General features: G+C 37.7%; 1 protein-coding gene across 5 annotated transcripts in view; it reads left to right on the plus strand.

Moving 5' to 3' along the window:
- Window positions 1-25,808, plus strand: part of LOC136863898 (WD repeat-containing protein 89) — a 429,002-nt gene that overhangs the window by 233,796 nt on the left and 169,398 nt on the right. For all 5 annotated transcript variants that reach the window (XM_067140308.2, XM_067140306.2, XM_067140305.2 and 2 more), the window contains 2 exons: window positions 17,830-17,970; window positions 18,414-18,511. In XM_067140308.2, coding sequence (XP_066996409.2) covers window positions 17,830-17,970; window positions 18,414-18,511 — 239 coding nt within the window. The remainder of the gene's footprint in view (window positions 1-17,829; window positions 17,971-18,413; window positions 18,512-25,808) is intronic.

Raw genomic sequence — 25,808 nt, forward strand, 5'->3', positions numbered from 1 at the left:
TGGAATTACAAATAAGTGTAATTGAAAAATGTCCTCCTTTAACATAGAAGTCAGATGCAAAAGAAATCTGTCCATGTCACGACCGTAGCATTCGCACGTCAGATGAGCTTAATCTCTTGTGAAAATATAGCAAACACTTTTGGGAAAAATATAGGAGGAATAAACTCCGAAGAACAAAAATATTACCTGTACACAATTCCTCAATATCATAGTAATTGAATGGAAAAATAATATTTACTAAAGCTTAGCCGATGGCTGATATTTAACTCAGATACTCGTCTGATGATACGACTATTTAATCCCGCACAGTCGATGATCTTGACATTCAGTCACCATGCACATTCAAAATATCGTTTACCGGGCGAGTAGAGGCGCGCGGCTGTGAGCTTGCATTCGGGAGATCGTGGGTTCGAATCCCACTGTCGGCAGCCCTGAAGATGGTTTTCCGTGGTTTCCCATTTTCTCACCAGGCAAATACTGGGGCTGTACCTTAATTAAGGTCACGGCCGCTTCCTTGCAATTCCTAGGCCTTTCCTATCCCATCGTCGCCATAAGACCTATCTGTATCGGTGCAATGTAAAGCAGCTAGAAGAAAAAAAAAAAACGTATAATGGAAGAAAATGCAGACTCAACGTCGTATAATGCAAGAAAATTACATGGTAAAGTTGTTAAAATCTAACTAAACTACTGTTCAACCAATAATCTCTTCAAGACGAAAGTTAACTACTTCTTACAGTTACATAGAACAGATAATACTCAGTAAAAATGAATTGTAAACTTAACATTGATGTCTTGATAACCCTGGTTTCCTTCTAGGCTAGATTCATGGCATTAGAACGCTGTCAGCATCGGTCCTCCTCCTTAGTGCTGCATGATGAGATGGGTGCTATCCTCGGGGTAAATAGATTTCCCAACGCTGGTCATCGTCACCTCGTCCAGTTATGAACTGGTACCTCTTGATGTTCACTGAGACTTACATGAAAATATTAGAATTGATTCACAACTCTTAACTTCACCATCAACACGTAATGATAGATACTTTCTTCATGAACACTATCTAGATAACTTTTCATACGACTGAGAAGCAAACCTGCTCTCCTCGTGGTGACGAGTAACAACTGTCCAGGTCTACAAGAATCCAACAGCAAGTAAGCAAGCGAGAGCGAGTCTGTCACTGTCTGTGCCAGATATCCTCCAGCGTAACTCCTGGTTCACGTGACGTTCTAAATTCCTCAGTGTTGTGAATCATGTGGCACATGGCTTCTAATTAATTAATTGCTTAATTAATTTTGCAATTTATTTTATTTCATAAAATCATTGTTTATATTTCCTAAAATATGTTATCAGATTTTTGATACACACTTGGAGAATTTTGTTACCTCGCTGAGTCTAAAGTTTTGATATTACGAGAAGTTTTAAATATATATTTCTTGTGAATGGAAAATCCAACAGTATAAAAAATTTATCCGTCTCTTGTCATGGTGATAACGTTGGTCTACACCCTTCAACAGATTATATAAAAAGAAAAGGAAAGTTACCCCTTTGATTTCGGCGATGAACACTCGGCGTGGAACACGTGGCGTGTAGTCCCGTCACATAAAATTCATTGCCGATCACAATAGACCTCAAATGTCACACAATCACAAGTAATCAGGAGGGCAGTTAGAAAGTTGAGCTTAATATGTTTGTGAAGAGAACAAATACCAGGTAAAATGCGAGTGACCTTTAGTGGAAACCACCAACGAAGAGCAAATCTGTAATGGAAAAATTGAATGTGTATAAGAAACTTGGGCTAATGAGTGAAAAGTAGGCGTAAAGAAACCTTTAAAATTACTTATCAAGTAGTTGCCCTCTCGAACGGCGACTTTCTCAATTTGGCGGTCCCGTTCTTCTCATCCCCCCTTGTCACACCCCCCCTCCTCCCCCATTTTAGCAGGTAACATTAATTTAAATAACACATTAAATCAAAGTATAAACTTGAAGGAACATATGTCAACCGATAAGACACCAATTATAACATCGCAAGTTTTGAAAACACTCACATGGCTAGTAAAAAAAAAAAAAAACAAACAGGATTACCAACATGACAACTAGGGAAAGGACGTGGGAAAAGCGGGCTGCTGGGATCCCTAAGGGGATGTAATCTTACGTGACGTTGTAGGGAAAAAGACGTGGACGCAGTTACCCTTCAGTCTGCATTTCCTAACACAATAACAAAAACTTAACATAATTGAACAACAGCAATTTAAAATAAAGAACAACAAAGGACAAACGAACCGTGAGGTTCCTATCTATGGTTCTTCAGCAAACCAAAATTTTATATTACAAGTTCATCTCTACAAAAATCTGTCCAGCGACAAATGATAAAATATCGAGGTTACATTTAAGAAAATAAGATCAACTACTGCAATTAAAATTTACAAGGAAAATTTAACAGGGAATTTAAAATCTGTTACAACAATTTTACAAGGAAAATATAAAAGGAGACTTAAAGGCTGTTACATTTGATTTACAAGGGAAATTGACAAGGAATTTAAAATCTAATGCAGAGGCCTTTCAAGTTGCCGCCTTCCAATACACATCAGTGAGAGACGCATAACTCCAAACAGCATACATTAAATCGAAGCAGGACTACGGGAGGCAAGTCCGGATGGAAAATTAATTTTTACATGACACAACCAAAAATGTTAATGAAAGGGAATTGCCTCCAAAACGAAAAGGGTATATCTAGCTGACGAGCTAATGCATTATAGATCAAAACAATGAAAACCGGGGTCTAAGGTAAACTCCGGAGCAAAGAAATTTACATGTTGATTTAAAGTTCGAGAAAAGTAAACCTGCTTATCCTGAGGTGGCTGGAGCTGCTGACGGGACGTGCGAAAACCAAGAACGCGGACAAGGGTCCTGCTCCTACCAACAGTCAAAATGATTAAATAAATAAAACTTAATGCCTTCCTTGCGAGTACTGAAAACCTTATTAACATTTTTATATAAATTCACAAAACGAAAGTTTCATTGACTTCTTCGAAAATGTCTTTGAAGGTTCCTTTTTTTTTTTTCAATGGCAATTTTACAAAATTTTATAATAATGACAAGACAAGAATTAAATGATCCTGTCTAGATAAATTGACACTTTCCACGCTATTAACATCCCTCCACCGGCAGCAGTTCTGACCGGTAGTGGCTGTTGTCGGCTCAGCTGTGTTTGTGAGGATGGGAGGGCTGAAGGGAGAAGGGGAGGGAAGTGCTAAGTTGGTGGTGTGAGAGGGAGGGAGGAGTAGTGTTGAGTTGGGAGAGATGGAGGCAGGGTTTATTTTTATTATAGAAGTGCTGACTAGTGTTGGCTACTGAATGAATGATTCGAAGCAGTGTATCGATTCATTAAAGTGTCCGAGTGAATCGATTCACAGGAACGGCGAGCTCACGGCACACGATTCAGCTTACTCCCAGCGAACAGTGCTGAGTGGCGCACTCACTGGACGTTGACGGGGAGCCGAGCTTCCGCTGCAGCGAGACACTGAATCATGGCACATCGAAAGAATCGTGAACGAGCGCGGCTCAGTGAGACACATGATACACACGGCTCCTTATCGGCTCACTGGACACGCGGAGAGCCGAGCTTCCGCTGCAGTGAGACACTGAATCATGGCACATCGAAAGAATCGTGAACGAGCGCGGCTCAGTGAGACACATGATACACACAGCTCCTTATCGGCTCACTGGACACGCGGAGAGCCGAGCTTCCGCTGCAGCGAGACATACAGTGAGCCATGCTACACTGAAAGAATCGTATGCTATAATGGACTCTCGAGCTGAGCTCATTTGAAAATAATACCCATTTGCATTCACTGTCCTCTTCTTACAGGGAGGTTTAAGTAATAGATGGATTTATTTGCAGTGTTAAAAAGGTAGTCACAACATAATTCTGAAGTAGCTAGTAAGTAGGTAGGCTATTAGGTTATACTATTTATTAGTTTAATGAATCTTAGTATTATAACTTACTTGACATTTGACAATTAAACTCGACTCTAGCCTGTCCTATGACTATGAGTCATGCTCATGACCACTCAAAAGTACCTGTTATATATTTTGGAAGAACGGCTCAGTATTCTCTCGGTTCATATGTCACATCGTTGCACAAGACTTCAATCATATGTGGACAGACGCAATAACAGTATGTTGAATCAGAAAACCAGCGGGCTACTGTACATCTCGGGTAGCCTATACAAAATATGACGATTAAAAACATCCTCAGCTGATAGAAAAATACTTTTTAAAAAAATGACTGAGCGAGTTGTCGTGCAGTTAATATCGCGTGGCTATGCGCTTGCATTCGGGGGATGGTGGGTTCGAATCCCACCGTCGGCAGCCGTTAAGATGGTTTTTCCGTAGTTTCCCCATTTTCACACCAGGAAATGCTGGGACTGTACCTTAATTCAGGCCAGGGCTGCTACCTTCCTAACCTTTCCCACCCTGCGTCGCCGGAAACCTTCGATGTATTAGAGTAACTAGCATTTTTTCTAAGAAAGGAGTTCTTTGTATGAAGACCAGATGGCAGCTGCGAGCACTGAATGCTGTTGCTGCTGTCTTACCAGCACATACTACACAGATGCAGTAAGAGCGGTGACCAATGAGCTGTGAATCGGATCACTGTATCGATTCAGTAACGTGAACGGAATCAAATGAATCGATTCAGTAAAATGAATCGAATGTCCCATCACTAGTGCTGACAAATATATGGAATGAATGTTTCAGGTGGAATGTTCTTTTTTCTCCCATTGATTTCATTTAAATTATGAGGGGCAGGGGTCCTAAACTGATCTATATTGATGTATATGCTCTCTTGCTCATAATGCAGGAACTTAAGATCTTTAACTATTGTTGTATATCTGTGACTGGATTCTTTATGTTGCTCACTCATAGCTGAAAAACTGTTATACAAAATATTTGAGAGTGTTGCGATATTCGGCGTATCTCACGACAAAATTGTGGCCTGTTTCACTAACATACCTGGAATTACAAGATTGGCATTATAATTTTGTAAACTCCGGAGTTCAAGTATCTTATTATTTATTATCATTGTTGTTGTTTGAGTCATCAGTCCATAGAGTGGTTTGATGCAGCGCTCTATGCCACCCTATCCTGTGCTAACCTTTTCATTGCTACGTAACTATTGCATCCTACATCTGCTCTAATCTGCTTGTCATATTCATACCTCGGTCTACCCCTACCGTTCTTATCACCTACACTTCCTTCAAAAACTAACTGAACAAGTCCTGGGTGCCTCAAGATGTGTCCTACGATTCTATCTCTCCTTCTCGTCAAATTTAGCCAAATCGATCTCCTCTCACCAATTCGATTCAGTATGTCTTCTTTCGTGATTCCATCTATCCATCTCACATTCAGCATTCTTCTGTAACACCACATTTCAAAAGCTTCTATTCTCTTTCTTTCTGAGCTAGTTATCGTCCATGTTTCACTTCCATACAATGCCACGCTCCACACGAAAGTCTTCAAACACTTCTTTCTAATTCCTATATCAATGTTTGAAGTGAGCAAAATTTCTTTTCTTAAGAAAGCTCTTCCTTGCTTGTGCTAGTCTGCATTTTATGTCCTCCTTACTTCTGCCATCGTTAGTTATTTTACTACCCAAGTAACAATATTCATCTACTTCCTTTAACACTTCATTTCCTAATCTAATATTTCCTGCATCACCTGCCTTCGTTTGACTGCACTCCATTACATTTGTTTTGGACTTAATTATTTTCATCTTGTACTCCTTACCCAAGACTTCATCCATACCATTCAGCAACTTCTCGAGATCTTCTGCATTCTCAGATAAAATAACAATATCATCGGCAAATCTCAAGGTTTTGATTTATTCTCCTTGGATTGTGATTCCCTTTCCAAATTCCTCTTTGATTTCCTTTACTGCCTGTTCTATGTACAAACATTGTAAAGGAGGGGGGACAAACTGCAGCCTTGCCTCACTCCTTTCTGGATTGTTGCTTCTTTTTCAAAGCCCTTGATGCTTATCACTGCAGACTGATTTTTATAGAGACTGTAGATAATTGTTCGTTCTCGGTATCTGATCCCAATCACCTTCAGAATCTTAAATAGCTTGGTCCAATCAACATTATCAAATGCCTTTTCTAGATCTACGAATGCCATGTACGTGGGCTTTGTCCTTCTTGATTCGATCCTCTAAGATCAGATGTAAAGTCAGGATTGCTTCATGTGTTCCTACATTTCTTCTGAAGCCAAATTGATCTTCTCCCAACTCAGCTTCAACTTGTTTTTCCATTCTTCTGTAAACAATACGTGTTAAAATTTTCCAGGTATGAGACACTAAACTAATGCAGAGATGCCAACTATTACAATTCAATCGTAATAATTACGAATTACCCGTCACAATTACGCCTTTACGAATCACACACCTCAAATTATGATATTTGTTGATTTTCAAATCAAAGTGTATGAAGTGTTCAAAAGTATAGACAAGGAATGCCATTACAGCTTTAATTCTCTGAATATTATTTTCGGATTTCTCGGTAATCATTTATACCCCTTACCTGTCCGTCATTTGAGAATATTTCGAGTTTTCTCGCGCTGAACTTAGTGTGTGCTTCCATTACCGGAGAAATCGGCACCTGTGAAGTGGTATATTTTGCGGAGCTGTTGTCTTCGTCACATGACCAGACTTGCATTCAAATATGCGAGTTGTTTTACATTTGTTTTGGCGATGAAGTGGTGAGAAACTCGGTTTCATTGTGGATAATGCGTGTGTGACTGTTGAAGTATTTATTGCGATTTTAGTTGCCAAATTTACATAATTGCTCTTGTAGGATATATGCTAATCGTGTGTTACAAAAATGCAAAAGGTTTGAAATAATGAAGCGATTTATTGTGCAGGACCTTACAGTGATTAGTGACGCTAGTAATAAACCAAAAGTAGTTCAAAAATTTAGGGAGCAATACTCGAAAGAATGGCCTTGTTTATTGTGTTCCTCAAAATCTCATTCACGCGTGTTTTTGTAGTGTGTGTAGCCGCGAATTTTCAGTTGCGTATGGTCAAATACTTTAATACACCAATACCGGACAGCTCTATCTCAACAGCATTGAGCGGAGTGCGAACAGCGACGGTTTTGACATGTAGCGTGCAGGTGTGACAAGCCCAGGAACTGCACACTTATCTATGCTACAGTTGAGAGGAATGCATCTATATACACTGGAAATATTTTTGTTAAAATAACTGAACAATCATAATAATTAAGAATTAAATTTTGAAATATGAAATGCCTCCTTCATAAACCTCCAATCGAGCACTGTGTTAGCCGTGCGTTTCGCTATGTCTTAAAAATTAAAATCAGAATTTCTTTGAGTATCCGCCTAGCCTCTGGGAGGAATATTCACCTACTACTCTCTTCTCTTCTTTCTAGACTTTTCCCAGTTACCTTGGGCAGCACTTTGTGTAGACTTAGTCTAATTTTCCGGCCGGATGCCTTTCCTAACACCAACTCTATGTGGAAGGATATATGTATTTACTATTGCGTGTTTCTGTGGTTGTTTTTCGTGTGATATGTTGTATATATTTGAAGATGCGTATGAATACAAATACAAACCCGTAGGCCCCGATCCACACGAATTAACAGAAGAGATTTAAATCTCCGACTCAGCCGGAAATCGTACCAGGGCCCTCTGAACCAAAGGCCAGTGCGCGGATCATTCCGTGGTGGTGATTATTATTTTAAGATGAAGTATAACTGGCCAAACATCCTCTCAGAAGGGAAATGGAAGAGGACCAAAACTCCGAAGAAAGAAGGTATCATCAAAAGAAAGAGAAGGGCCACGAAGCGCTAACCATTCAACCAAAGCGCCAGAGGAGGCAGATACCTTAACAATATCCATGGTTTAAGATTTCGGGAAAGAGAAGGTGTAATTAAGGAACAGGAGTTTTGGTCCATTGTTTCTTCTTCCCCTTTTCATTTTCCTTCTTCTTCTTCCTCTTCTTCGGTACCCAGCCAATTTTCCCGAACTCTGCAGAAGAACTCACCACAAGCTGCTGTCTCACCTTTGCCGGACTTTGAATGTTCTGTTTCACCTCTGAAGACAGAAATACTGATCTGTGTATATATATAATACATATTGGAGTTACGTGAGTGACCTACGATGTGCCTGACATTTAAGAAGTGTTCATAATTTCCTAAAGTCTCTTTCACATATTTATGCATGAAGAATTACCCTACATGCGTATTAAATTAGTTGGACTGGTGCTCAACCCTGTGAAAATAATACACTGAAATAATTTTCTACGCTGGGCTGAGTGGCTCATACGGTTGAGGCGCTGGCCTTCTGATCCGAATCTGGCAGGTTCGATCCTGGCTCAGTCCGCTGGTATTTGTAGGTGCTCAAATACGCCAGCCTCGTGCAGACAGATTAACTGCCACCTAAAAAGATTCCTGTGGGATGGAATTCCGGTACGTCGGCGTATCCCAAAAAGTAGTTAGTGGGGCGTAAAGAAAATTATTATTATTATTATTATGATTATTATTATTGTTATTATTATTATTGTTGTCATTATTATTATTATTATTATTATTATTATTATTATTATTATTATTATTTTCTTACAGTAAAAAGAGCCGACTGGATTCGAAACTCATGGCCTTCAATTTTCAATTTCAAGACTACCACGATAACCACTACGCTACAGGCCCACAAGTTTTCAACTGTGAAATTTATGGTAGCCTATTATTTAACAATGTGGACCCTCAAGTTTGAGTGTAGTAGAGTTCCATATTTATAATGTTATTGGTTTTACGTCTCACCAATATTTCAGTGGAGTATCTGATTGATTTCTTAATATAAGGGGCATAGAATGTGACGTCAATATAGATGCGAGGCCATTACTTTTTCTAATACTTGCAGTCCTGATCAGTTCCCATACCATTATCTTGTTCGTTAATTTGTTCAGCGCATAACACTTTTCTTGGAATATAACTGCAATGTAAGATTATTTAGTGACAAACACTGATACATTATAAACAACACGACAGAGCGGCAAGAATCATACAGATGGCAATATGTTACTTAAGAGCTGGTCACACCAAGCCACGTAGGTAGCAGCACTATCTACTTTCTCGCTGAAAACCGCAAGCTGTCCGGTATTATGATAAAGTATTTGGCATGGTGACTAAGAACAAGACTGAGTTCTGTGCTAATATGAACACCGGGTTACGTAGCGCATACCTATCTACGAAATGTCACTGTAATATTTGTCCCAAATGGAACATAATAATTGCTTTTACACAAATACACTCGAAAATATGCGGTAAATTAAGAAATAGTACGAAATGTTTTACTTGAAGAGATTGATATGGATACATACTTTATTACCTTACAACTATTTTTTCTGCTACATCGCAGCGCTTCCGTATGTGTTTAGTTTGTCTAACACTTTCGTGTGTGATGTCTTTGCTCACTGAAGTTGTTTACATTAATTAGGTGTCGTTTTCTTCATGTTGCCCATTCATTTTGTGCCCTAACTCATTCGTAAATGATATATTTATTGGTCATGGGATCATGCTATTTTCCTTTCAACAAAAAAGTTACATATTTATTTTGTTGTTTGAACTGCCCGCGCTAGTCACATGGACAAAGATAATGAGAATTCACAGACATAGCACTACCATTCGTCACGTATGCTGGACTTCAAGAAAGAAACAAAAGACGGCACGGGAAGCGGAATACAACACAAGTGAGTCCTGTCTAAAGCCCGTAAGAACGTATACATATTTCTCTAGTAAGGACGGTATTGCTTAATTTACCGCAGATTTTTCACTTCATTTGTGTAAAAGGAATAATTATGTTCCATTTGGGACAAATATTACAGTGGCATATCGTAGATAGGTATGCGCTACATAACCTGAACACTGAACTGTTAAATGCTCTGTTAGTGCAGAGGAAGCACGCGATATCAAACGGAATAGCATGTCACCAGTGTATGTCTACCAAACAGCAACTGCAGTACTCAACAAAAGAAATGATCCTTCAACCTACCTCAGATATTTACTGCAGATCACCTGTTACTTTAGCGGGTAAGAATCATACACTCCTTCCTAACATTTCTTCAGCAGCCCTACTGACTTCATTTTTCATAACTATCCACTCTTGTCTATTGTGTTTCCTTCAGCCTTTTCATTTAGCCCTTGTACAACATGTTCCTTGAAACAATCCCTCCTACTCTTTTCTTTCAACAAGGCCACATCAGTCAATCATCCAGACTGCCGCCCTTGCAACTTCCAAAAGGCTGCTACCCCCCCTTTCGATGAACCATTCCTTAGTCTGGTCTCTCAACAGATACCCATCTGATATGGTTGCACCTGCGGTTCGGCTATCTGCTTCATTGGGACACGCAAGCCTCCCCACCGCAGCAAGGTCACATGGTTCGCAGGGGAGGAAATTTCTTGTATAATTATAAATGTCCGGTCAAGAGGAATTCAAATTAATGCCTAGTTTCTTTCAGTTGTAATGTCATGTTTTGTTCTATCAAATTAATTTATCACTTTATTTCAGTTGTAGAAATAGATAACCTCAAATTTAATGAGGAAACGGAACAACAATCTCCTTTTCCTAGAACTTACATGGCATGTTGTCAAAAGTTTCTTATTACCCCACACCCTAGATATATTCAAGATTCTCATTCTATTATTGCTGTACTGTGTTCTACCTGGCGCCCGTCAAATCTTGTTTGTGTAAGTAATCACGTAAGAACTAAGTGTGAGTACAAGGTCCGAAGATTGTGTATTTTATTTAATGAATATTAATTTTTCATATTTTTAGTTTTAATTCATATATATGTTTTTAAAAGCAAGTAAGTAAGCAAGTCAGGAACATCTTCAACCTCTACCTAAAAGATCCATTTCTTTTTTGAGTAGGTAGTGTTCGTTAAGTTAACTACGGCGGGAGAGTTGTTGAAAGAAAGAACCGTTTTTTTCTAAGTGTATTTTATATGCCTGTGGTTGATTTTATTTTAAGTGAGCCAGTTTTTAATTTAATGTGAAGTGTTTCCTGCTTAGTGTATCTTTTAATTTATAATCAAATGAATTCCATTCTATAGGGTTTACATATTGAGACACCGATAAGTGTAGTTTGTACAGTTGTAAGTTTAAGAGTGACTTCTTCTTATAGAAAGTTTTTATTTCGCTCTTAAGCCGGATTTCATTAGTTTTCTTTTTGGTTTTTAATAAGTTATGAGCTGGTAAGTTTTTCCTATGGGCATGTCTCAAGAATCTTGGTACTAATTTTAGTCTCAGACGTTCTTTTAGGAAAGCTGTTTCTGTACTTAAACTTCTAATCTTAACCTTCAGGTTGAGGAATTTGTTTAGCCATATAATAGGCCTGGTTGGCTTTTACATTCCACGTTATAATTCTCATGTTATGTCCGTATTGTAATGTACGTAAACACAAGGTATGTTATAAGTGTTATTTTTTATATCTACCTATTCAATACAAAGAGATCTAGTAAATTAAGAATTAAATCTTATCATAGGTTACAAGAGACATGTTTTGCCCATTTTAAGGGCATCATCAGCCTCAAAACTGAAAGGTGAATAATCAGGATCCCGATTGTTCTTCCAAATGGTAAAAATAGGATATCAATGTAGGTGTTTGTCTAACATAAAATTATTAGAATGTCCTTGGTTAAAATCGTTGTATCAAGCTGCATGTCACAAGTTCACAAGTTTACACTCTCTGGAGCGCTGAGTCATTGCGCCCAAAACCTGTTCAGGGTAGAGCAATAAACAGCTCAGTCTTTATAATGAAGTAGAAATGTGTAAAGCTGATAGACTGTTAAAGATGTTAATTTTGTATGTTAAGGTAAGACAACAGTCTTCATGTCGTCTTCATCATAATCACACATGTCCTCATCAGATAATTCTGCATCAGTTGTTCATCATTCATTCCCTTGCATTCTGTGAAATAAACATAACCCCTCTTAGAACGCGATCAAAACAATAACCTGAGATGCACGCACGAGGACCGACACAAAGTGTATTTGTGAATAAAGAACTCGCTATTTTGAGATTATGCAAGCATGTGGGATATACTGCTTTCATTTATTATGTAAAAAACTACTTCTGCGCTGAAAAACAAATAATGTAGAAGTAATACTTACATGCATACTTCCTGTTAGAGCCTGCCATTTTCATGTCTTCAGAGAGAGTACATTTCCCACACTGCCAGCGGTGTTACCGTTAGCGCTCTACCAGTAAAAATTGCAAACTAAAAGGTACACGCTAGTGGACTACCGGTCTCTGCCACTTTAATGCATCATATCAAGCAAGGAAAAAAAAATAGTGAGGTCCACTGAAGAGGCTAGAGATACTGAGCTCACTACAGATCAGGTAGTTGTCTGTATCAACAAAAAATCCCAAAAAAACTTGCACATTCCTAACAGATTTCCTGAATTCAAAGTCGGTTAAGAAATAGTGTGTTATGGATCTGGTACCCGTAGCCTCCCATGTGTAGCAGTGAAAAGCCTTGTGCTTGAATGTATTCGTAACAGCTAAACCCATACTAGCACAGAAGTCCAGCAAATTCTTCCCATACCTATTAGCTTCCATATCTTCCCCACCACATTTACCAATCACCCTTCCGTATCCTTCAGTTCTATTCCCAACTCTCGCATTGAAATCGCCCATTAGCACTATTCTATCTTTGCTGTTGACCCTGACTACGATGTCACTCAATGCTTCATAAAACTTGTCAACTTCATCCTCATATGTACCCTCACATGGTGAATACACTGAGACAATTCTTATCCTAATTCCTCCAACTGCCAAATCTACCCACATCATTCACTCATTTACGTGCCTAACAGAAACCATGTTGCGTGCAATAGTATTCCCGATGAACAGCCCTACCCCAGACTCTGCCCTTCCCTTTTCAACACCCGTCAAGTCCACCTTATAATCTCCTATCTCTTCCTCGTTATCTCCCCTTACCCAAATATCACTTACTCCTTGCACATCCAGACGCATCCTCTTAACTGACTCAGCCAGTTCTGCTTTCTTCCATAAGCCCCATTAATATTCATAGTTCCCCATCAAATTCCATTTCATTTGCCAAATTGTTTCCAAATAGTTCCTCGCCTATGAAACGAGGGTGAGACGCCGTTACTCCCATCGGACCGAGGCTTGTTTAAAACTTTCTGAGCGTGCTCGGTGAAAATTCTGTGAAGGAGGATACTACCGTACTTGCACATAGTCCAAGTGAGGATCTTTCCTCTAACAGTTTAGGGACCCTCAGTGGACATGTCCCATTGCACCATTGCACGTCTGAAGGGTGTGGCAGATTGAGAGGGACTGAGGACGAATGCAAGGTAACTTGTGTGCGAACTAGACATTCAAGCACCCGGGATAATTGTGGTAGGATGGAGTTCTTCGTGATGGGTCTAATTAGTGCATCTTTCCAAACATCTGGGAAAAGTCCGTTTGTCTGGCAGTAGTTAGTATTGACAGAACAACTCCTACGATATCCTTAAACAGCGATATAGGAATGTCATCATGCATCTTTCCAAACATCTGGGAAAAGTCCGTTTGTCTGGCAGTAGTTAGTATTGACAGAACAACTCCTACGATATCCTTAAACAGCGATATAGGAATGTCATCATTCAGTCGATCAATCACAACAGACCTGCATTTAGGGCAGTCGCTCTGGTGGCAGATTCCATATGTATTGTTTTCCTAGCCTCTTCTTAAACGATTGCAAAGAATTTTGAAATTTATTGAGCATATCAATTCAAAAATTATTTCATTCCCTTACTCCCCTTTGTATAAATGAATATTTACCACAATTTGCCCTTATCTTCTTATTGTGATCTTTCCTACTCACAATAGAGAAATGGGAAAGTTAATATCCACCTTTTCAATACAATATATTATGTGAAGGTTTACATTTAAAACATCACGTTTATTTACATTTGGTACCGGTTTCGACAATGTTTGATGTCATCATCAGCCAGGACAACTATACAAAGATATATTAATCGTGACTTCTACAGTAATATTACATTAATAGGAGAGACTAAACAGCAACAGAGAAGATAAATGAAATGTTAGAGGGCATTCGACCAGTGCAGGATATTATAAATAAAAAATGTGTGTGATTAAATTAATTCCATCCCCTTGTCTAAGGAGTTTCGACAGCCAAAGTAGGGGAGTGCCTATAGGGGTGAAATACAGCGGGGACTTCGAGGGCCCTGGGACCACGACGGTAGCTGTGAAGGCCCTTCAGGAACTCTGAAAAGTGGTGGCAAAAGGGGCTCTGGTTAAGACGCAGCAGGTCGTTATGCTACTTAGGTTCCAAAATGGGTAAAATATAAATATGTAAATAAATACAATGTTAATTTTAATCTTATACCAGTTGTATAGTATTATTAGAAGTAATTTCACATACTGTATATGAGTTGACTATGTTTGTAAGTACAGGAGATATTATAAGTAGAATTTTGTAAACAATATAAATTTATTAAGGATGATGTGTGTGTTTAATAGAAAAAATTATTAGCGTAAATTGTATAATATTGTATTATAGGAAAATTTTCTTGTCTTGTTAATTTAATATTTAGTGCTTGACAATAATGTATTTTAGTGTACCATTTGCCACCGAGGTAGACACCTCATTTGCAAATAAAGAGATTTTGATTTGATTTTTGAATTGTAATGGTTCAAATCCTGTTACAAGATGAGATCTGTATTATTATTATTATTATTATTATTATTATTATTATTATTATTATTATTATTATTATTGATGATGGTGATGGTGCTTGTTGTTTTAAGGGGCCTAACATCGAAGGTCATCGCCCCATTATTATTATTATTATTATCTGTGATATTATGTCATTATTATTATTATTATTATTATTATTATTATTATTATTATTATTATTATTATTATTATTATTATTGTTCAACTCAATTCTGTAATGATTATCGCTTGCATGATTGTAGATAATTTGTTACATATATATGTATGTGTAGATTAACATTCAAGACATGTACAGTGAGAGTTGCTGTATGATATCAGATGTGGAGATATTGTGTGAAATAACTTGTGACATTGGAGCATTGTGCAATACTGCTAGTGTAACTGCTGAGTCATCACTCTCTCATTTTGTGCATTTAGCGATGAGCTCATGTTTTGGGAAGCACCTTGAGTGCCCCAGCAATCTTACAATTGCACGTAACATTTGTTGCCGGGTGGGAGTAATATTATAGTTATTTCTGGAGATTGCGTAGGTGTGTCGGTTAAGGCTATAAATACATGGACCAGTGTCTTATAGCTTTGGTCAAATGGATGGTGAACAGTGAGATAGTCAATTAGAAGGCGAGACCTCAGTTCAGTTGGAGGGAGAGTCTTACTATGAAGTCATATGAACGGAGAGACTTGCCATGAAGTCATATAGAAGGAGAGACTTGCCACAAAGTCATATGGATGGAGACACTTGCCAAGAAGTGTTGTAGTGAGATTATAATAGTCAGTCATCTGGATGGAGAAGCAGCAGTCACATGGATACTTAGTCGTCAGTGAAACAAATAGGATACATCACCACCTTATAGCAAAGCCAACTCAAAAGAATGTCATAATTACTCTCAAAGTGTTGAAGGTACAGTCAAGTGAACCAGTGTGGGATAAATTTCTTGAATAATTTTTAAATGTCAGGTCAAGAGGAATTCAAATTTAATGCCTAGTTTCTTTCAGTTGTTGTGTCATACTTTTATATTCTCATGTGTTTTATTATTTTGTGAAATAATAAAAGAATATATTTTGTTCTGTCAAATTCATGTATCATTTTATTTCAAGTGTAGAACTAGATAACCTTAAATTTAATGGAGAAACAAAAGGACAATCTCCTTTTCCCAGAACCTATATGGTATGTTGTCAAAAGTAAGCTTATTATCCCACACCCTAGAGATATTCAAAAGTCTCATTCTTTTGTTGCTGCATTGAGTTGTATTTGGTGCCCATCAAATATTGTATGTGTAAGTAATCAGGTAAGAACTAAGTGTGAGTACAGGGTCTGACGATTGAGTATTTTATTTAATTAATTATTTAATGTATATTAATTTTCATATTTGTCATTTTTATGCTATTTGATGTTATTTTATAAGCAGTGAGTATAGCTGAAAAGCTTCACCATGAACAGAATTTATACGGCACACTTTCAGCAAGTTAGCCAATTATGGATCGTGATTTTTTTATCCATCTAGACGAACCCATAATATTTAGATTTTCTACTAATTTAGTATTTCTCTGTTCTTTAAAACGTCGCTGCCTTCATCTTAGTAGTTAACATGAGATTGCTTGTGTTTTCACGTCCTTTTTGAAAAAAAAAAAAATTTTGTTTTGTCTTGGCCACTTCCCATATCAAGGATGGTTGCCCAATTGCACTTCCTGTCCAAACAATGATCATCACCACCACTTTACTCATTTCTATTTTAAATTCTAAATTATTAACTGTACTGAGACCTTCTGTATAGAATTCCCTTAGACTTTGTCATTGACTGAAACAAATGATACTGAAGGGCAAATGGTTTTGTTTTCTTGCAGCTTTAGAGACAGGTGTTGAAATTCATTTAAGGTGTTGAAGAATAATCCCATGTTTAGAACAGCATGATGTTCTAAAGAGCAGGATAATGCACATAAAACAGGACGATGATGTTCGATGCAGTAGACAACTATATATATAAAGCGGTTTTGCAACTTTTTCTATCTTGGCTATAAACTGCATACAGTTTGTCAGAAATGTTTGCATATGGCATACTGTTGACATTTCTAACACTACACATCTATTTCGGGTTGATGATTTCAATGCAAAGCAGGGTACTTATCCGAAAGAAGTCTCGAAACACAACTAAATGACACCCAAACGTAATTGCTTACATCTGGTAACTTAAAGACAACACCTGTCCCATAAGTAAATCGTTTGCTTCTTGCTAATCAGATAAATCTTTTATGAGACAGTTTAGTAAATACGATTAATATTGTTTATTGTTCTACTTTACAAAGGGATATGAGCAGGAAAACTTCACTCCCTTGTTTTTGTGGGCCCTAGTATACCAGTTTGTCCTCTATCCCTTCCTACTAAAAGTACACTTTGATACTTCACCACTTACACACTTCTTATGAGGTTGCGTTTTGCACTAATTTCAGATTTGTTAATGGTTATTTTTCAGGTCCTCGCTAACACTTTTTAATTGATCTGACATTGATGTAAATGACGTGGATTATTTCCATTCTCGTGTGACCGTTGGCTAAGTACATAAGTTAGGGATATTCTCAGAAAATAAAATGGTGGATCTTGAGAAGAGATGAACTCAAAGAAATCCACATAACAGAACATGGAGAAGCTACTGTGGAAGAGTGGGCCAAGATGGTAGTTCCTTTTATCACAGTTTGTTTGTATCCTGCTGACTGTTAAGCATTCATCTATATGAAACATTTTTTCAGTATAAGTTTTGAAAGAAACAAATTGTGTAGAGAAGTTCTGAGACAATATTGTCACCCTTGACAAATAGAGGAAGGGTTGAAACGTATTCTATCACGCCCCATCCAGCCCCAACTCAAACACTCCTTGGCACATACTATCCAGAACCAATGGCAAACCAAAACTGAATTTTTGGCTCTAAAATTATCTACCTTAAATGCCTCATAGATGTTATGCACTGCTTTTTCTATATAAAGGCTTCTGTTGTTTTTCAGACCGAGGGGTAAGTAGTCATTGTGACGGTGGTTTGTAAATTGAGAACGTTTTGTTTTCAGGACAAACTGGGTTGGTTCTCCCGTGATGGTAATGATGCCCTCATGTGTATTACATCTACTCATATTCTTCAACTCTGGGATCCTGTTGAAGTTGCACCTGATGCACACTTTTCCCGAGAAGCAATAACGTCAGCAATGATGGTTTGTCGATGCACTTTTTTTTTTTTATATATCTTGTACTTGTCGCGTCTGTTGTTAAGTTTCTGGTTATTTTACCAGTAATGTTTACAAAAGCAGATAAGTCTTTTGAATGCCACAGACCTGACAAATGTTTCCTTTGAAGGGTGTCATAAATTAAACTAAAGGTAATTAAAAGAGATTCTGGTCACATTATAATGTACTGTTTTTAATAAGACCTGATGTTGTTGACTTTAGATTGCGTGTTTACTGATACCTTGGCTGTTACTAAATATAGCATCAAGCAGAAGTAGTGTTGTTATTCATAATTTTAGTTCTGTCTTAAGTTGATAAAGGCTTGAAAATTCTCTTCTTGTTCAGCGAGAACTGGTTTAATAATTATTTGTACTGGTATACGTTTTCTTTTGTGTGAAAGTATTCTAATTTGTAATATTTTGTGATTCCAGCGGAAGAATACCGAAGATTGTTACTTGGTTGACATACATCCGAGGGAGAGTGACGACGGAAGACTTGTACTGCTATGCGGATCACGAGCTGGTAAAGGGTACGTGTTTATTCATCCTAGTGGTGAGTTTCTTTCAAGCCTGTGGACTCTCATACCATATGTGTAATTATAGAATGAGATGACAACTTTTCATCACAAAAATATCATTTGAAAGGATGTTCATAATTCAAAACAAACATTTTAATGCATTGTAGCATGTCATCAGGGTCCTTAAAATTAAAAGCATTGTAATTTTAGTCAATTTTCAGTCAGTCTTTCGTGTAGTGATGGAGCAGATAAGTTCTGTTTATTCAGTGCACATCTCACCACATATTTGGCATCTGAAGGCTTTGTTGGGTTTACAGTAGGTAGCTGTTATGCAGATTGCTCCGTGGAAGTCGTGAAGGCTCCATTACTCGGTTTTCATCGCGTGAGTGTCTTGTATTTATTTACTTTACATCGTACCAACCCAGTGGCCGTGTGAAAATGGGAAACCACAGGGCTGCCGACGGTCAATCTCCCGAATGCAAGTGCACGGCTGCTCGTTTGTCATATATTTCTGGGTTGACTTGCATAGCATCCTGTTTCATATCTTCCAGAAGGATTGTGGTTGCTGGCCTGTGTTATAGCCCAAATTCAGCTTTGATATCCTTGATTCAGAAGACTGGAAATGGGAAATGAAGGAGGAATGAAATGGCGAATGCAGCAAGGTATCTAGGCAGCAAAAATAGAAGTAACAGAGAGGTGGAATTCGCAGTTAACAAGAAGATGGGAAAAGATGTGGGAGTAGATGAAGTAGCCATGGAAATCAAATCAGCCCTGAAGATGGTTTGTAAAGCCCCTAGCAAAAAAAAAAAAAAAAAAAAGATATCAAATCAAAATCTCTTTATTTGCAAATGAGGTGTCTACCTCGGTGGCAAATGGTACACTAAAATACATTATTGTCAAGCACTAAATATTAAATTAACAAGAGAAGAAAATTTTCCTATAATACAATATTATACAATTTATGCTAACAATGTTTTCTATTAAACACTCAACTCATCCTTAATAAATTTACATCGTCTACAAAATTCTACTTATAATATCTCCTGTACTACTTACAAATATAGTCAACTGATATACAGTATGTGGAATTACTTCAAATGAAACTATACAACTGGTATAAGATTAATATTTACATTGCATTCATTTACTTTTTCTTTTCTTTACCCATTCTGGAACCTAAGTAGCATAACGACCTGCTGCGTCTTAACCAGAGCCCCTTTTGCCACCACTTTTCAGAGTTCCTGAAGGGACTTCACAGCTACCGTAGCGGTCCCTCGGCCCTCGAAGTCCCCACTGTACTTCACCCCTACAGGCAGTCCCCTACTTTGGCTGTCCAAACTCCTTAGACCAGGGGATGGAATTAATTTATTCACACACTCTTTTTTTATTTACAATAACCTGCACTGGTCGTATGCCCTCTAACACTTCATTTATTTTCTCTGTTGCTGTTTATTCTCTTCTTGAATATCTGTACAGATTTAGGAAAAGGATCAAACACTACCCCTGGTAAACTGTTCCACTCCTCACACCCTTCCCAATGAATGAAAATTTACCCCAATCGCTTCTGCTAAAATTCCTTCTAATTTTATATTTGTGGTCTGTCCTGCCGATATAATTATTTTCCAACTGAAGCCTATCACGGATATCTCCCCATGTTTCTTCTCTTGTATAGGCTCTATATAATCCTATAAGTCTAGTTTTCTCCCTTCTCTTACTTAAAGTTTCCCACCCAAGTTCCTTTAACATTTCTGATACACTACTCTTTCTCCTGAAAAATGAAAATGAAAACCTACAACCTGTTTTCCAGTCATTGACCAGGTCAGGGATGTAATGAATGAAGCAGATATAGGCTGTTACTACGATGGGGTCGCCACTCCCAAAGTGATTTATTAATGAATGATAGATGCAATGAAATGAGAATGGAGAGTGTTGCTGGAATGAAAGATGACAGGGAAAACCGGAGTACCCGGAGAAAAACCTGTCCCGCCTCCGCTTTGTCCAGAACAAATCTCACACGGAGTGACCGGGATTTGAACCACGGTATCCAGCGGTGAGAGGCCGACGCGCTGCCGTCTGTGCCACGGTCTTTCGCCTGAAATCGCCTGTTAAAAATCTTGCTGCTTTCCTCTGCACACTATCTATTTCTTTTATTAGGTATTCTTGGTGAAGATCCCAAACACTGTTTGCACATTCCAATAATGGACGAACCATACTCAAGTAACTTTTTTCTTTTAATTCTTTGTTGCATCCTTTAAGTAGCCTCATTATGACATGTAACGATCTGTATGCTTTCCCACCAATGTCATCAGCATGACCCTTCCAGTGCAAATTACTTTCAAATCTCATACCTAAGTATTTGCACTTGCCATCTTTTGGGATCCAAAGTATATTCAAATTCAGTTTTAAAGCTCCTGTTTGTAAAAGTTGTAACATTTGATTTGCCTCCATTAACCTTTTATTTTCTTCAACCCATTGTTGGATACTTTCAAGGTCCCTTTGTAATTCTGAACAATCCTCAATGTTATTTATTTCCCTATAAACAATTATGTCATCTGCATACAATCTTATTTTCGATGTTATATTGTTCCCTAAGTCATTTGCGTATATTAAGAAAAGTAACGGACCGATTATACTACCCTGTGCAATTCCCTTCCAAACTTTCTCTTCCTGAGATACATTATTTCCTACTGTGACTTTCTGAACCCTTGAATTTAGAAATGCTTTTATCCAACGTGTAACCCTTACGTCCAATCCTATTCCCTCAAATTTCTTTAATAATATTCCATGTTCCACTCTATCAAAGGCTTTGGAAAGATCTATGGCTATGCAATCTAACTGACCTCCTGAATCCAATTGATCTGATATGTCCTGCTGAAATCCCACCAGTTGTGCCTCACAAGAAAATTTCTTTCTAAATCCATACTGGCTCCTCATGAACCAATTTTAATCATCGCATATCCCTCTGATGTACTTTGATATTAAACTCTCCAGTATTTTACAAATTATACTGGTCAGGCTGATTGGTCTGTAGTTCTCTGGTTTCCTTTTATCACCCTTTCCTTTATAAATTGGTATTATTACAGATTCCTTCCATTCCTTTGGTATTACACTATTTTTTATGACATAGTCAAAGAGAAATTTTAAATAAGGCACTATGTACCACCCCATTTGTCTTTAATACCTCCCCAGTAATTTGATCACTTCCTGCTGCTTTTCCTTGCTGAAGCAGTTGGATTTCTCTGAAAATATCTTAATTTGTGATTGAGAAGCTTCTTGTTTCCCTCTGTGTCTCTCCCTCTCTATCTTCTGTTTCGGTTTCCAACTCCTGACAATCATCTACTGAATCTCTGAATTCCCTACTAAATAGGTTTTTTTTTCAGTATCTGTTAAATAGCGTTCACCCCCTTCTCCCACCATTGTAGGAATTTGGATTCCTTTTCCTTTTTGATTCCTAATATATGAATACAGCTTTTTCCATTTCCCGTTGTGGTCATTACCCTCTTGAAGTATGCCATTCATATAATTCTCTTTTGCTTCCTTTTTCACACTATTCAGTTCCCTCATTAGCTGTTTTCTAGTTTCTCTATTCTCCCTACTCTTTTTGATTTTTCTGTTTACTATTCTACATTTTCTTTTTAATTTTCTTATTTCCCTTGTATAATAAACAGGGTCTGAGGTCATTTTACCCTTCTTAACAGGTACAGATCACTTCTCTCCTTCTCAAATGATTCCTTTAAATTTAGCCCAAAGTGTATCCACGTTACTCCCTTCACTTATCCAACAACTGAATTGTGATTTAAGGTAAGTCTCAAATTCATCAACTTTAGTTTTTCTGTACAATTTTTTGTCGTGTGTAACCCTCTTATTAAGCCTTTTTGGTACGAGTCCTACATCCATTATTACAGCCTTATGGTCTCCTATTCCTTCATTTACCTCAGTTTTATCAACAATTTTCCATGGTTTAACCAAGAATACATCTAGTAAGTTATTGAGGCGAGTCGGTTCTTGTACTACTTATGTAAATCCTTCCTCCCAAATTAACTTATTTGCCAGTTTCTGTTCATGAGCTTCACTTGCAGCTCCATTCCATTCAACTTCAGGCAAGTTTAGATCTCCCCCAATTATTACCATATCATTATTATTGTTTTTAAGTGTATAATCTATTATTTTCTCAAATATTTCCATGTCTCTTTCCTCTCTTCCAGGCCTGTATGTTCCTATAAATCCCACCTCCTTCATATGATCACAGACTAATTTTTCCCTAATATTTCATCCCTTTCATCAGTAAACCATTCATGCGAACAATAAGTTTCCTTCACCAGAATAAACACCCCCCCTCCCTTTTTATCTCCTCTGTCTCTACGATAGACTGTATACCCTTCTGGAAATACTTCTCTATTACCCACCCCGTCTTTCAACCACGATTCCACTCCTATCACCACATCAGTCTCATAAGATTCCATCAATGTACCAAATTTTAAATGTTTATTTACTAATACTTTGACAGTTACCAAGAGCAATCTCAGACCCCCTTCCTCCCTAAAACTTGGCTGTTGCAATTGGGTAACTTGAAATTCCTTACTTTCCTGAGTTTCATTTTCTAGTTGACTGAGCCAGCTTGAAGTACAGCGGGCTCTTTCTACTAGTTTTCCTGGTCAGTATTATAACTCAAGGGAGTTGCCTGTTTTACAGTACATATCTTAAGATTAATAAAATCTAGAACAATATTTGCTATCTTTCGTTTACCGGTACCTGAATTGTTTAGATGGAGGCCATGTTTTGTATAACAGTATCTCTCAAAACTGCTGCATTCAATAACCTGAGTATTCCAAAAATGTTTACAAATTTTAACAATATCTGTGTTGACCTTGTCCACTTCAGTGTTCACACACGAGTCTCTACTCAAATCATGCCTGTGGGGCACGTTCAGTACTAAGACGTTAGTGTGGGTCAGCTTCCCTAGTGTTTTAAGTTGTGATCTTACATTCTTGGTGTCGTCGTGAGCTACGTCATTCGTCCCACCGATGAAAAGCACTGCATCGCTGCTCCCGAAGTTCCGAGTTGCTTCTTCTACGTTTTCCAGGACACTGCTGATAGAAGCTCCTGGATATATTTCTCCGTTTGGTGCTATATTCTCGTCGTTTATCAGTCCCGCAATTCCCCTTCCTTGGCTATCACCAAACACAGCTACCTTCGCTTTAAGAGCCTCATTGTCCTTTTGTAGAATGTTTATAATATCTAATGCACTTTTGTATTCCTCATCAATTGGTTTCAGTGCTTCATCGTCAACGCCATCGCCAACTACAACATTCCGAACACACTGCTCACAAATCCAGTTAACATTTTCATTAGTTTTTACGTCTCTAGGGCAATTTCAGCATTTATAATGCCACCATCAATCACTTGAATCACACAACATTCCTTTTTTCACTAATCTTCAACATTTTCCACACTTCGTCACATTTTACGGTTAATTTACTCGGAGGATAAAACACTACGTCGTCATTACCGGGCGCCACTTTGAAGAAAAATCGATACTTAATTTTACTTAAAGTTTTGGTTTCTCCAATTTAACTCGACATTCAGTGATTATCTGTTCAGCATGACCTCTGAATACACGTGACTTCACGTGATTAAAGTAAGCAAGAAAAAATTAAAATTAAATCTTTAACCATGTGACCTTAACACAACGCCGAAACTTAGAAAAACGATGATAACTCACACATCAATAATTTACAATAAAATTAAAAATCACTCTGCTTGTGGAAATAATGAAAGAAAATGCACGTTATAAATCTCCCGTTACCATCATCCACCAAGGAAAGAAATGCAACCAACTGCAACTACGAATACTATTTTACAAATATTACAACACGTGTCCACATGTTATTCATCCATTTTATGGAGATGGAATACTCCCATAAATGATGGCCTGAAACAACAGTAATCAACTAAGGTTAAGTTATGAGTAGGTTCCCACCTTCCAATATTTATCAGTTTCTATATAATGAACAGTAATCAATCCGGTAGAAATAGTCTGGGCAATGGTGACTGATAAGATCATCAATATCTACATCGAACTCGGGTTGTTACCAAAATTTATCGAACATTGAGGAATTGGTTAGTAATATACAGCTACGATTTTAATATCAATGTGATGATGCTCATCCAGTATATAAAAATGCTCTAATAATCTCATACGCTCAATTTTATTTTATAGGAAGACATGTGGTTTACCTAGTGGTTCAAGAATATTTTGTGAAGACGCTACCGTCTATGGTTCTGTCACAAAAACAACTACTCGCAGATACATCAAATGATGATAACTTATCTCTAAATATCTATTCATCATGTTCAGAATTTGTTCCTCAAGCTGCTGAAAAGGTAAATGGAACTGCAATGTGAATTGCATATCAAAGTGCAATTTAAATACGTATACGGGGTGTTTGCGAGATGTCGGTACAACATTGCCGATTACATCGGCATCAACAATACAGGGACTACTTGAGAGGACCTGGATCCCGCCATGTTGATTGGCTGTGATCACGTGACATCAGACGAAGATGCTGCTCCAGCTGACGAACGCACCTCTTTTAATTTCCACCAGTCAGACATCAAGTTTTTCACTCACTGAAAATTTTCTTTCCTCAGCTCTCTTTTTGTGCTTGAAGCCCGCATAATAGTTTATGTAATTACCCATGACCGCAAATAAATGCTTCATGCATTAATGTGTTGCTATGAAAATTACTGCCTGTAACTGTTCAGTGTTACTGTATTAAAAAAAAAACAGAATATTTCTACAAACACGCCAAAAACAAAATAAAACTTAAATTCTCAAGCACATTTCTGTGTGGTATAGTAGTCATGTTACAAACACACGGATCTGTACTTTGATACTTCTGTGAGAGTACCCAATAAACATGAAACCTACATACCTCCAGGACATGGAGAGGTCAACTTGTGGTGAATTACAGGGCTGTACCTACACATAAATTTCCCAATAACGGAATGTTCGATTATGTATGATATTATAGCATGTGGCCCATTGTGGTTGATTACATAACTGTTACAAAAAAAGGACACATTAATTTTGATGTTTTCCAGTGAAAAGAACAAATAGTAACCTTTTCATCATGAATTAGATATTGTCGCCGCTTGCTTGCGTGTTCTGATACCAGTGTACCACCGGTTGCAATTTTTTAAAGCTGTACTTGAAAACAAGTGTCGGTGCTGGTATTTTCCGGCAATGTTGCTGATAAGCGATAACTTACAGCCTTATGTATTTCAAATGAGAACTCGTATCACCGGT

Source organism: Anabrus simplex, chromosome 2, assembly GCF_040414725.1.
Source record: "Anabrus simplex isolate iqAnaSimp1 chromosome 2, ASM4041472v1, whole genome shotgun sequence".
In the NCBI taxonomy this organism is placed as follows: Eukaryota; Metazoa; Arthropoda; class Insecta; order Orthoptera; family Tettigoniidae; genus Anabrus; species Anabrus simplex.